This window comes from Onychostoma macrolepis, chromosome 23 (genome assembly GCF_012432095.1).
Source record: "Onychostoma macrolepis isolate SWU-2019 chromosome 23, ASM1243209v1, whole genome shotgun sequence".
NCBI classification, from domain to species: domain Eukaryota; kingdom Metazoa; phylum Chordata; class Actinopteri; order Cypriniformes; family Cyprinidae; genus Onychostoma; species Onychostoma macrolepis.
The window spans coordinates 22,163,012-22,177,855 of NC_081177.1; the positions used below are offsets into that span (position 1 = coordinate 22,163,012).

Below are 14,844 nucleotides of genomic sequence, written 5' to 3' on the forward strand. Positions count from 1 at the left end.
TGGGCCAAGTTCTTAACCCTCCTAAAAGCCTCGTGTGATGTTGGGAGAAAAGGTTTATTTAAGTAAAAGCTCTAATTATAGCCTTGAGTATTATCAGTGTAGATACGCCAACACAGTCAGTCAGCTTTATTTTTGTATGATCAAAGATTAAAAATATTTTTCACAGTACCTGCAGTAAAGTATTTCTAAGACATTGCTTAGACTTTTCAAGGTCTGTCTGACAGGTATTGATCTAAACATTAAAACTTGTTGTTCACATTACAGGAATAGTTTGGGATAGTGTGGGAGATTTACTCACACTCAGACCATCCAGATGGAGTTTGTTCCTACATCGAAATTTAGGATTACATCACTTGCTCACCAATGGATCCTCTGCAGTGAATGGGTGCCGTCAGAATAAGAGTCCAAACAGCTGATAAAAACATCACAGTAATCCACACCACTCCAGTCCATTGATTAACATTGTATGAAGGCGAAAGCTGCATGTTTGTTAGAAATAAATGCATTATTATGTTTTTAACTTTAAACTCTTGATTCCTCTGTCCATATCCATATTATCCATATTATGCTTTCTCAAGTGAAAACGTTTGTCTCATCTGAATCAGGAGAGAAATATGCACAGCACCATTTACAAGCAAAAACAGTCTAAAACAGAAATATGTCAGTGAATATTGATATGAGAACAAGGGATGGACCTTTTCACTGGAGGAAGCATTATTATTTATTAATTATTAACTTTTGCCTTCACAAGATGTTAACTGTTGCAGTCGTGTGGATTATTACAATGTTTTCATCAGCTATTTGGACTCTCATTCTGACGGCACCCATTCACTGCAGAGGATCCATTGGTGAGCAAGTGATGTAACTACATTTCTCCAAATCTGTTTTCATGAAGAAACAAATTCATTTACATGACACATAACTAGAAAGTGTTGCTGAACATGACTGCTTTAGTCTGGCTAACTCTTTCTAACTCTTCTCATCCCTTCTTTTGATTTCAGGGCACAGAGGATCAAGTCTGGACAAAGACGGCATTCTATTTACCCTCAATTGAATGTGAGCTCTCGCTGACCTCCAATATTTAAAATGGGGTTGTCATGGAAACTGCTGGTGCTGCAATTATTCATGGGATGCCTTTCAGGTAGGCATCCTAATAACCTCCTCTATAGACTTTCCTGTCTGTTTCTATGGCATACATTTGTCCTTGTCATTTACTATTAAGGGCAGACCTCCCATTCAGGGATGACTCCCATCTTCTGGAACCAATTAAAGGTTTTAGATTGTTTGTGAATGCTAAAGCCATCCAACTCTTCCGGATGGGCACAGGGGCAAGGTGAGCAAAGACACAATATGTGTTATAGTGAGGCCATGAGGTGGTGGTTTATATTAAATAATGTATATTACATAAATGTATAGTGGTCAAGAAGACATGGTGAATGTGGTGTTGTTATCTTTGTAGTATAGGTCATTGTGCTTTTAGAGGAAAAAGACTGGAGAATAGGTGTAATGTTCCATAATGTTCTCCTTGGCAACACTTTATTCCTATTTGGAATTATGGGATTTGACGCTTATGCTTTATACTCATCCATCTTTTGTAGAATATACATTAGACAAATTCCAATTGTCACTGAACTACGCCTCTTATACTCTGGGCATTATAACATGGTGGCAGACTTCTTGATTTTAAGACCACCTTGCTTTGTGTCAAAGTTGGAGAAAAGATGTGATAATATGTAATTTAACCAGCCCTCTGAGAGACATGAAAAGGTTAATGTGCAAATGAATCTACCAGCCATTATTTTATTGGAGAGCACAATTTATGTTCTCATTTAGCCAAGTGGAAGCACAAAAGCCCCTTTATTGATCTCTTTTTGATGAAGCAGTTACATTGTCTTTCAGTCACTGGGAGGGTCAGACTTAATCCTCGCGCTTTTAAGTCTTTGATTTAAAAAGGGCTGTTTGCTCTTTTACATGATCTTCACTCCTGCTGGGTGTGATTTTCGAAAACACTCTTCACTCCGCTAACAGTTTGTGTTATGTTGTAGAATTATTCAGGAAAAAGGTTCAGCTCAGTAAAAACATTGTAGCCAGGTGTGTTGACCCAAAAGCAGGGCATGTTGTCACACTTTAATATTTGGGTTAAGACGTCATAATGGGCCAAATGAAATATAATCAGTTATGCACAAAACAATTTATTAAAATATGAATAAAACAAAGATTTTGTTATTAATAAACTGCATATAAAACACACATAACATCTAACACTATAAATTTACTTTCATTTTATAGTTGACTTGTCTGAATTTATCCAAAGTGTGGTTGTATTGTGGTTGTATTGTGCTTACATATTAGAACATTGGAGCTTTGAACTAGGTTTGAAAAACATACCCACCGCTAGAGAAAACATGCATTTATGTAATTGGATGTTTGATTGAAAACCTTTCTGTTACTGAGCTATAGCTCTTGTGACAACTAGCTTCAGTCATCCTTATTTTAAACAATAAGTAGTATATAAGGAAGTGCAACCCCATAACTGAGGCCGATGCAATATGCATCTCGATGCATAGACTACGATACGATACATTAAAGATACATATGAAGCAGCTACCGATGTGATGCAATACGATTCACCCCTATTATGATGCAGATTTCGATTCGATTCAACACAATATGATTCAAAGCAGTACGATGCAATGGAAAAAAATATATGATGCTATGCAATTCAGTATGGTACAGAATTGTTTGCATTTATTTCTTTGGTTCAGACAGACAGCAAATCATAAATTAACTTAAGTGCCTTCTGTCTTCTTATGCATAGTGTTGTGATACGTCATATTCATATAGCAGTGGTGGTGACGAGAGAACGCACTTGAGAAACAATGTAGAGAGGAGGAATCAATCTACATTTAAAACATTGGTCACAAATTATTGGTCACTTTCCAAATAATGAAAGTATAGCGCATCTACTATAATTATATATAAATAAATAGTTTTTTACCAATGCAAATATGTTAGAAACAATGCATTGCGACACAAATGCCAACTTTTTTTAAAATCGATGCATAGCATTGTTAACTATTATGCCGATGCACTGATGCGAATCAGTGAATCATACCATCCCTTGTATATACTGTGGAGTAAGAGAAAACACAAGTATTAAAGTATGCTCTATTAAATACTGATTTTCTTCGCATTAAATGTCAGTTTCTTATTTTTAAGTCTGTTCAGAGAGAATTGGTGTTCATGATTTCAAAATAAGCGTTAATGATTAATAATTGATACTGCTAAATCTTACAGCATTGTGAAATGGTAATGATATTCATCATTAATTACATTAACAGCAAACCCACTAGAAATTATTATTGGATACCTGTGTGATTTAATTGCCAGCACTCGATAAAAAAAAAAAAAAAAAAAAAGTAAAAGTAAAAAAAATTACATCTAGATGCAAGAAACCTGTGAACAATTACACCAGTTAAAGAGTTTGCATTAATTTCTATCTTTTGAGCATATGGCATCAGGTAATTGTAACTGCAGTAGAACATAATGGACGCAAGGATATAATTGTGCTTGATTAAATGTGCTTTGATTGAGGAGTAGAGACACAAAACACAAACAGCACAATCAGAGAAAAGCACTAACATATCCGTTGTCCTGATTAATTCAGTTTAAATGCAAAACATGCATATGGTTTGTTTCACAGCAGCTGCCAAACTGAATTAGATGCTGCATGATGTTTACCATTTTGGGAAGCTTATTCCCTCTTATTAATTTTCATCTGGGAGCAGATATATTAAAGAGGAAGACACTGGTGCGATGAAGGGAAATCTCAATTTGAACAGCTCAACACGACATAAAAACATATGGTAAAGCTCTCACAAATTAAAATCAGTGAGACCTGTAAAATTTATGTATTAGGCAACATTGGACCATAAGAAAAAGTACACTTTAACATTCATTTAAAAAGTGTACTTATTTCGGGGAAAAAATGTACTTTGAAAAAATATACTGAATGTAATGTTTCAGACACTTAATTGAAAGTTAATTCTGTTAAATTAAAAAGTTTCAGTTTATATGAAATGTAATCATACAAAGTTTATAGTGCTTTTACCTATGTAGGTCTTGGGTAGTGTGTACTCAAGTGTAGTACTGAATGTACTGACCAGCATTTATGGTAAACTAAATTATACTTTTTTTTCTTTTTTTTCTACCTAAACTTGTATGTCATGCATTTAAATTTATATTTGTACAGTAAGTATACATTTGTAATGCTAAAGTTTCAATTAAGTGCATTTAAAATGATTAACTTTAAATGTAATATCAAATAACGCACTACAGTTTATTCATTATTCTCAAGTACGTTACATGTCCTTCAGTATGTTAGTCAAAATAAGTGTAATTCTTTAAAGAACGACAAAATAATATTAAAACAAAGATTAAAAAAGGTACTTTACAGTTAAACTTAATTTGGCATTATTATAAAGCATGCTTTTTAAAAGTGTACTTAAGAAACAGTCAGGAAAGTGAACTCTAAATACACTTAAGGGGCCTTTTGTTTAATTAATGTATTATCTGCAAGCACATTTTAAAAGAAATACTTTTAAGATTTGAAGTTCACTACAACTGCACATTCCGTACAGTTAAGCACACTTCTTTTTGACATGGCTATGTCTTTAAACAATCATTAAAGTGTATTTTTGACTGTTTTTGTATATACATAATCTGTTTTTGACAGTTTTTTTACATACATAAATATGCATAATTGATCCATTGCGATATACTGTATTTTATTATTGTGTAACTTTCTGCAAGATGGTTACAGCTAGAAAATTCACGGTTTCCTTAAATTCACGGTTCTCAGATCTTCAGGGCTCGTTGTGTGTGTGTGTGTGTGTATTTGTTTGTGTGGGTGAGTGCAGGTGTGTATTTTAACTTACCAAGATTGGCTTTTTCATTTGATGAATAAAACCCTTGAATCAGAATCAAACGGATTGGAGGGCACACGAACGTCTAAACCCTTTCCTCCCTCCCTCGCCCAGTGCGCCCTGTCTGTGGCTGGATATTCATGCTGAGGTAAGCTGGCCGAATTCATCGGCTTGTCAGATGGTATTGAATTTGAGATTAGTTTTTATTTGGGCCTCCAAATTGCTCCTTGGCTTTTCCCTCCAGCTCCGGTGCTGCTCCAGGGGGGCTGCGCTGCCATATAAATTCTCCCCTCAGGTAGAAAGAAAGAGAGAGAGAGACTTGCTTTCTCCAACTTCCTTCATAATGACCTCCCTTTCCACCAAGGTGGGCTTTTGTGTTGTAAACCTCTTGTTAGTATTCTGTGCTGAACAGGGATAGATAATTTCTCAGCAACTGTGTGTCTCTTTGGACAGCTGCGGTATGTTGACAGAAATCACAGCACCAGTAAAGCCCTCAGCAGAATCTTCACAACGTAATGTCAAACCCGCAGGTGACAACGCGGTTTCAGATTACTCCCCATCAATATTTTAATAACATCTTGTAATATTTGCAGCATCACCAAAGCTTGTAATTACATGGTGTTTCTGAAATAGACAGTTCCGTCCTCTTGTCCTCTGGCAAATATGAACCTTAATTGTGGCATTAATTCCTCGCATGATAGAGATTCACTCTCGGCTGCATTTCTCAGGTTTGCATCAGCTCCGAGCTCAACCTGAAGTTTTGAAATCTTTCTCGCCCCTGTCTTTATTTACTTATGCCTCATGTCTTTTGGTACCAGATTTTTGGTATGGATATCTCATTTAGCTGTTCTGTGGAAAATTGCTCATGTTGATTTTGAACAGCTTGATCGGATACAGACAGATGCTTTAGTGCAGTGTCAATACTGACGCCCCCATTTGACGTGTTCCAGAGCCTTGGTTATGAGAGCGCTCTTTGTTTAGCATGGGTGAGTCACTTGATAATTAATGTGTGTTTTAGCCTTTGATAACATCTCAGTGGACTGACTTTCATGTCCATGTGCATCATAAGATTGCATAAGAAGTTTTTGGCGGATAGATATGGAACACAATATATCTAGTAATCCCATGGGCTTCACTTCAGTTTAAAAAGTAGTGGGGTGGTGGGAGGTTATGACGTCATGAAGTGGTTTAGAGCCTTAAAATTAATTATGCACGAATGATTTAACATGATTTTTTAATGTTTTGATTGTAAAAAAAATAGTCTGTCTGAGATCTTGGGAGCAAATTTGAATCTTTGAAAAAATCGTCCTGAAAATTTTTACAAAGAAGAAGTTCTAAAATATTTTCTTAAGAAAATTTTGGGGTTTTTTTTCTTAAGAAAAAATGACAGTCTTATGGCAGTTCTTGCTGTTGACTCACTGATCAATGAAAAAGTGTCTTTTTGTGCTGCCTGCAGATTACCGTATTAATGATATTAAAGGGGTAGTTCAACCAAAAATGAAAATGACCCCATGATTTATTCACCCTCAAGCCATCCTACACTCTCAGAAATAAAGGTACAAAAGCTGTCACTGAGGTGGTACCTTTTCAAAAGGTACATCTTTGTACCTAAAGGGTCCATTTTGGTACCTTAAAGGTACATATTAGTACTTAAAGTGTACATATTTGAACCTAATAGGTACAAAAGTGTACCTTTTGAAAAGGTACTGCCCCAGTGACACGCTTTTGTACCTTTATTTCTGAGAGTGTAGGTGTATATGACCTTCTTCTTTCAGGTGAATGCAATTGGAGTTAAATTTAAAAAAAAAAAATGTCATGGCTCCTCCAAGCTTTATAATGGCAGTGAATGGTTGTCAAGATTTTGAAGCCCAAAAAAGTGCATCCATCCATCATAAAAAGTGCTCCACATGACTCTGGGGGCCTTCTGATGCAAAGCAATGTGTTTGTGTAAGAAAAATATCCATATTTAAAACTTTATAAACCATAATCTCTAGCTTCTGCTAACTATCGAATGTGCGTTCACGAGAGAGTGGCTTTCCAGAGGATGACGTGGGACGTAGCGTAAGCTTAGTTTACAGTAAAGGAAAACCAGTCTCCTCTTGGCTTATATCGAAATCCTCCAACATTTTTCTTTACAAATCCTCGTTTTGTACCTCTAATTTAGAAAAACTATGTTCTTGTTCTAGTGATCTGAGGCAACAATCCAAACTGGGCATTTCATTTGAAAACTTCCTTGCCTACCTTTTTCGGTCCTTAATTATCAACTTGATGATTATCACATATGCAAACAGAACTGGATATGTCTCCTCTATTAGCTTTGGAAAAGCATGTAAATCACAACTATACTGATTTCTGCTCATGGGCATGGGGATGAGCGTATGATTTTGTTAAGAAGTTAAGAATATCACTGCACGCACGCATGTCAGTAATTGTAGAAAGTGCTACTGATTTTGGTAACACTTTAGAATAGGGAACGCTTATACACTATTAACTACGACATTTCCCTCAATAAATTCCTAATTTGCTCCTTATTAATAGTTAGTAAGGTAGTTGGTAAGTTTAGGTATTGGGTAGGATTAGGGATGTAGAATAAGGCATTAATTACTACTAATAAATGACTAATATTTTAGTAATATACATGCTAATAAGCAACTAGTTAAGAGACCCTAAAATAAAGTGTTACCCTGATGTACACTTTTTTTGTAGCATCACCACAGTCACCACATTTCAGCATAAAAATAAAATCAAAAGAAAGGTGACAATGGGAGGAGGCCGGGCTTTTGGGAATATGGATCAGCTAAACAATGGAAAGCACTTTGGTAGCTAATGGGAAATCTGAATCAATATTATGGTTGTGAAGTATCACTTTATCATTTGCTCTCACTCACGTCTTTTCATCTTCTCATGTTTCCTGTTGCATTTAAGAGTTGAAGCCCTTGTTGACAGTGAGATTGAAATTAGCCCTGGTGCAGAGTATTCCCCATTCAATAGATTTCAAACACCTCCGCTGAGAGCTCTTCTGTGCTCTATTATCACCCAGAATCACAATGAACTCCACCTCTCCTGCATTAGTGAGATGCTAATTGAACACTAGGTAGTCCAATTTAGCGTTTCTGGCATGAAAAAAAAAAAACTGTTAGTTCCAAATTTGCAGATGCATTAATTCAGTTTGCACCCCTCTGCAACTTGATATCTGCACAAGGTAAATAAACAACCAGCAGTATGTGCTTAACATGAACTAATTTCTCAAGAGGATGGTTTCCTCTCAAAAGAGTCCCCTAAATGTAGGTTAAAAACAGTACTTGGTGAGCCATGAGTGCATGACTGCTGCCTCAGACTCTATTAAAGAAAGAGATTTCCGTGGTACGCCAGAACTCATTAGGGTCAGAAATTAACTTTTCATCCAGTTGAAGAAGCTGCGTGTTTGTTAGACATAAATACTGTATATCAATGAGGTGTTTTAAATTTTGAACAAAATACAAGTTCATAAACCATAATAATGCTTTCTCCAGTGAAAAAGTCCATCAAAATATATTGACATTATTTGTTTAAAACCATTTTGACTGTTTTTGCTTGTAAACAGTGCTTGATCTGTGCCTATTTCTCTCCTGATCCAGACGAGACAACCTTTTAATGGACAAAACAATATTATGGTAGGAGGACTTGTATATTAGAAGCTATGGTTTGATGTTAAAAGTATCTTAATTATGTATTTTTTATTTTTTTTTAATTATCTTCACAAGATGTCAATTGATGGACTGGAAATGTGTAAGTGCGGGTAAATTTTCAGCAAATTTTCATTTTTGAGTAAACTATCAATTTAAAGGACAATAATTTACATTTAAATTTACATTTAGTCATTTTTCAGATGCTTTTATCCAAAGCGACTTACAGTTGGGACAATACAATAATTGCCCATTGGAATTGGTTTAAAGGGGCTTTTTGACCTTTTAATTATACCTTTCTATGTTAAATGTAACTGTGTTGTCTTATATGTCAAATACTAAAATTTAACCAATTACTTTAATCAGTAAAAATACTATACTAATAATATTTTATTGACATCAACAAGAGCCACCTTTACACTGCAAATGTGAAACAGAATATTTGACCAAAAATATTATTCTTAATTATTGCTCTTGATGTAATGATTAATATATAAAATTGATTAATAAATATATTATATTATTGATAAAATTATTATATTTATTAATTTATTAATAAAATACATACAGTAAAATACAAAAAAGTGTTTGGGGAAATGTCAGATTCTGGCTACACAGACAAAGGTTAAGAACTGTTTACAAATGAGTTTATTGTGGTTTACACACTAGAAAATCAAAACTAAACTGGTTATTTTAATAGCATGAAAAACAAAATTAACTAATTTCTTTGCATGTTTGAAAGGTCATGAAAGTCAAACGGCAGATACAGAAAGACATGCAGTGTAGTTTCAGTGCAGTGTCATTTGAATACCCCAAAATTCTGCTCATCACAGTTTTTTAAAACAAAACATGCAGATGTTTTTTGGTGTTTTAGACACAATGCAGTAACATTAGGCTCTATGTTGTGTTAATCGGCACACAATGAGTTTTAGATTATGCAAATTGCATTCACTCTCGCATAAAAACTCTCAGTCCTTCTCATTGTTGGGTGGATGTCTCATTTTGCTGAAGGCCATTTGTGCTTAATAAGACAGGATAAGTGGTTTGCGCTAACCATCAACATGTAATTACGGAGAATAATAAACCACAAAATTTCTAGGCTTTTAAGTGTTTACACGATACACACAATTAAGCTACTTTCCAGCAAGTTAGTGTCTTTGGTATGAGGAAATCGCATTAGCGAGCTTAGTGGGTCACCATGTGTTTCTTGAAAATTGAATAAGCTCTTGTTTTTTCTCTGACTAGATTTGTGAATTGCAAACATAGCATAACATGGTAGATACGTCTCAAAACAATATTTAAGATCAAAAGTTTTGTATTTTAACATATGTGTGCTCTTTTGTGCTTTGCGATCTTACCATCTTGTACGTGTAGCATAGCTATAAGATCCTGCAACAATAACCTCAAGTGTTTTTAAGGTTTCTTTGGTTGCGCCAAATTTATGTTGCCCACTTGACAGCTATTGAATGACAGCTAGACTTTCATCCAGTGAACAGATGGATACCTTTCACAACATCATTGCTCTAAAAAGCACACTAAGCTAAACTTAGCTTTGACTAACAGTGTATTTCTGTTCTTTTCCTCCTCACCTTTAGAAGGCAGCGGTCCTCTGAGGCCAGTATTCACCAAACAGCCGGGAAGTATTGTATTCCCTCTCCATCTTAATGAGCCCAGTCGGGAGGTCACCTTCAGCTGTGAAGCCCAGGGACATCCGCCCCCGTCCTACAGGTGAGATCCCAGTGTACCATTGATTTTGGTATCAGAAAGCCAAGACAAGCTTTATTTGATAATTTTTTTGTCAGTGGCAAAGACAAATAGACAATCCATATTGCCTGATTAACCTGTTCAATCTAAGCTCGAGTTCGAGTGTAAGGACCTTGGAAGTTTTCCTGAGCTCTCAGCACATGTTGGGTATTTCTAACATGAAGGGAATTCTTTTTAAGCCACCAAGGACACATTAATTTATCAAAGAGTGAAGCTCTCCATTGCTGGCATTACCGAGAGCCCTTTATATTGTTGCTGCAGTCCTTGATTTGACTCATCTTGAGTCAAAACCAATCTGAACTAGTCTCAGCTGGTTTGGCCTTTCTGTTTTATTTATTTATTTTTGTGGGAGACCCATGCTGAGTATAATTGGATTTAATTTCTCTTTGAAAAGCTGTTTTCTTCAGCCACTTCTCTTCAGTGGCTGCGCTCTTACTTTGACTCCCTCTTGTTCTTGTGCTTGATTTCTGATCTCTGTAAATTTAATGGAATTGTATTTTATTTTAACTGCAATATACATGTATCAAAGAACATTTTGGATGTTAAACAAGGTGTCCGAATTTCCTCAATTACCATAAAAGTAACCTACCTATATATATATCAGTATATATATGTATACTATTCAAAAGTTTGGGGCAGTAAGAAATTGTTGTAAAAGATTTTTATTGCAAATAAATGCTGTTCTTTTGAATTTATATTCTTCATAGACTTCTGAAAAATATATTCCACCATTTCCTGTTTTGAACATTGATAATAAGAAGAAATGTTCTTCATATTAGAATAATTTCTGAAGGATCACGTGACACTGAAGACTGGAGGAATGAAGCTGAAAATTCAGCTTTGCATAACAGGAATAAATAAAATTTTTAATAAATTACATTACAGGAATAAATTACAAATAGAAAGTACTTATTTTAAATGCTAGTAATATTACACAGTATTACTGTTTTTGCGGTATTGTCAATCAAATAAATGCAGCCTTGAGACGTCTTTAAATAACATTTAAAAACGTACTCTTACCGACCACAAATTTTGAACCGTAGTGTGTATAAAAAATTGTTTAAATAACACAATTATTTTATATTTTTAAACTCATATTATTTTTCGACCTCATCGCAAGGATTTCTTCAAGTTTAAATATTTTCATCTTAACAGAAAAACTTTTCTAATTTTTCTCCACTAGTTTAAAGCTCTGGCATGTCTACAATGAATAAAAAATGAAAATGTAAGTGCACAAGTTAAAAAGCAAGACACTTTCAAACAGTCTGCCCTTGAATTTTATAATTCTGTTCAGCTAATACATTTGTAAAACTGAATATTTTTTCAGCATTTGAATGGAAGTGAAAAGAGTGGAATGTTTCTAACTGCACTGTTTGCCCTCCTCAGGAGACTCAAAAACATACTTAATGTATTCAGAATAATATACTGTATGTTTACAGCATATAGTCCCTGAAAGAAAATTCCCTTCCAGTGAACCAGTCTATTTATTTATTTATTTTTTTTATTTCTTAAAGAGCGTCATTGAATTTAAGTGACAGGCAGAGCAAACAGTGAGCTCTTCATGCAAATATATCTCTCTCAAGTCCTATGCATTAACTTGTGCAGCACGATACAGATTTCTATCAATATGGAAAGGTCATAGACGTGGCCTTTAGTGTGTGGGAGGGAAACATGACATCATGGAATCTTCAGTGTTTTGTGTGTTGTATTGATTACCATTGTGCATATAATCAGACAGGTAATTGATGTGGATCACGTCTTTGTCCACATTAAAACCAGATGGCCACTATAGTTCCCTTCTCTGTTTTCTTCAGTCCGTCAATTAAAATGGCGCTTATTTGCTGTGGGATTCACAGAGCAGACTCATTTGTTCTCATTTGTATGCCACATTGACAGAGAGGTCCATTTTTTTCAGTGATTACGATTTAATAATGAAGTAAGGCAGTGATTACGTTACCTGACTGTATTGATTAATTGTGTGATGATGTAAAGACGAGACTTTTGTAGCAGGGGATCTGAACTTATGTCCGTCTCTGGGGTTTTGTGGTTTCTGATGTCTTGGGGTGACTGGTCCGGGCCATCGATCTGTTGTAAAAGTCCTGTCTTTCTACTTAACAGCCTTTGCTGTTGCTAGTGTTTTTGTCTTGTGGCACTGTACATTCATGCTCAGCACTTTGGTATTATTTTAAATAGATCAAAGCAGATTTGTATTTATTATTATTATTATTATTTATTAATGTTAATTATGAAAAATAATAATAAATGATAAAATAAAAAAAATTCAGTTATTCTTATGTAATGCTTTTTTGCTAGAAAATTATAAAAGCACACAAATTTTGGTAATGGAATTGCAAAACTTAAAGCAGTCCGTAACTTGTTTGGTTAAAAATGATCCGAAATCAATATTTGAGCAAGTACATAACCAGCCAGTGTTCAAAACTATCACCTTTAGTCCGATTCACAATGGTTAGCTTATAACAATGTTTTCTAACTTGAGTGGTACGGGTAGGTTTTCGTGGGAAATTCGAGCATGCTGCTGCGCCATTATGTCACGTCTGTAAACATAAAGAAGTTGTCCCGGCTACTAGGCTATCGCATGTGAGAATGCTGCAGGTGGTGGATCGTTTATAGCCTTTTCTCACAGCAGCTGGAATAATTCAATGTCAAAAAATCATTTTGATGGCAGATTGTAAACCAGAAAGGATTATATGAAATTGACATTAAATTATATTCCAGTTTTAAATGTGCTTCTGATTACAGATAGCCTGGGATTACACAAGATTTGTATTTTAAAGAAAACCGTTTCGAAGGGAGCATAGTTTGCTTTTTGGGTTAAAAGAATTTCTTAATAGAAATTCGAATGGTATGACAATTATAGATTACAGAAATTGAAATCTACACGCTAATACACACTATACTCATAGTGATGCAATGCTGATGTTGTTAACATTTATAATTTGAGAATAAAGTATAACAATAATAAGACTTTGCACGGTTTGATGTGATATGAGCTAACCGATCTTTAGATTAAATCACCATTGGTAGTGCGATTTATTGTAATTCTTTTTTCCTCAGCTGGTCAGAACAAACGAGGCAGGCTTGTTACTTATTTGTTCAGATGACAATATACGGTGAAAATTCTTATTTGGGTCATATATTCCAAGACGTAGACTAAAATCTGTGATTGCGAAGTACAGTTAACATCCACAACGGTGCGGTGACTGACTGCCACACATACACCTCAAAACATTAGATTAATCTGCGCTGGAGCCATGCCGGCGCACAACCCACGCAAGGAAGATAATTCCGCACACAGCTGCAATTGCAGGTTTTCAGATGGCAACAAAGAGGCAAAACTTACGGACTGCAGCTTCAACATATGTGACCCTGGACTCACAGAAGGCATCAGCCGTGGTCCATGCACGGATTCACTGGTTCAACACCAGCGCTGCATCGGACCACGTAAAAAGAGTGACTCCGATGCAGTTATACTTTCACTGGAGTACCTGACCCACCCCTACCCTAAACCTACCCAGTTCTGAACAATAATGATGACGATAAATTATCGCGTCGGCATATTTAAAGTGTTGAACCAGTGAATCCGTGCGTGGAGCACGGCTGATGCCTGTCACTGACTTACATTGGTATCACTTCTGTGAGCCCATCACGGATTTTTTTCTGTGAGCCCATCACGGAATTTTCGGCGATTCCGTGATGCCACCACAGATTCAGAGGTTAATTAAGTCCGTGAACATTACACGGAATTCTGTGAGATCATGTTGACCACAACACCAGTCATATTTTTGGAAACTGAGAATTATCCATCATCTGAAAGCTGAATAACTAAGCTTTCTATTGATGACTATTTGGCCGAGATACAACTATTTGAAAATCTGGAATCTGAGGGTGCAAATAATCTAAATATTGAGAAAATCACCTTTAAACCTGTCCAAATGAAGTCCTTAGCAATGCATATTACTAATCAAAAATTAGCTTTTAATATATTTACAGTATGAAATTGACAAAATATCTTCATAGAACATGAGCTTTAGGCTACTTAATATCCTAATGGTTTTTGGCATAAAAGAAAAATCGATAAATTTGACGAATACAATGTATTATGGGCTTTTGCTACAAATATACCTGTGCTGCTTATGACAGGTTTTGTGGTGCAGGGTCACATATGAATAGAAATATAAAACATCTCATATCTAATTGGACTTGAGGTAGAGTGTTATTTTGTAAATTGTTTATATTATTTATATAGTATTATAATATTTATTAATCATTTTAATGAACATTATTTTTTACATTTTCACTTTTCATTTTTAGTTTAAGTTTTAGCAATTTTGTTATGTGATTTTTGTGATTTTTATTATTATTTTTATTATTTATTTTTATTTGTATTTATTTATTTAACTTTAGTTTTATTAGTTTTATACTTCAACTTCAACTTACTTTATTAATAATTATTTCCCAAGGCAACATTT

General features: G+C 35.0%; 1 protein-coding gene across 6 annotated transcripts in view; it reads left to right on the forward strand.

Annotated features, from left to right (window-relative positions):
• cntn3a.1 (contactin 3a, tandem duplicate 1) overlaps positions 1–14,844 on the forward strand; it is an 83,083-nt gene that overhangs the window by 6,144 nt on the left and 62,095 nt on the right. For all 6 annotated transcript variants that reach the window (XM_058764231.1, XM_058764230.1, XM_058764229.1 and 3 more), the window contains exons 2-3: positions 1,002–1,141; positions 10,186–10,318. In XM_058764231.1, the coding sequence (XP_058620214.1) occupies positions 1,087–1,141; positions 10,186–10,318 (188 nt within the window). In that variant the 5' untranslated portion in view covers positions 1,002–1,086. The remainder of the gene's footprint in view (positions 1–1,001; positions 1,142–10,185; positions 10,319–14,844) is intronic.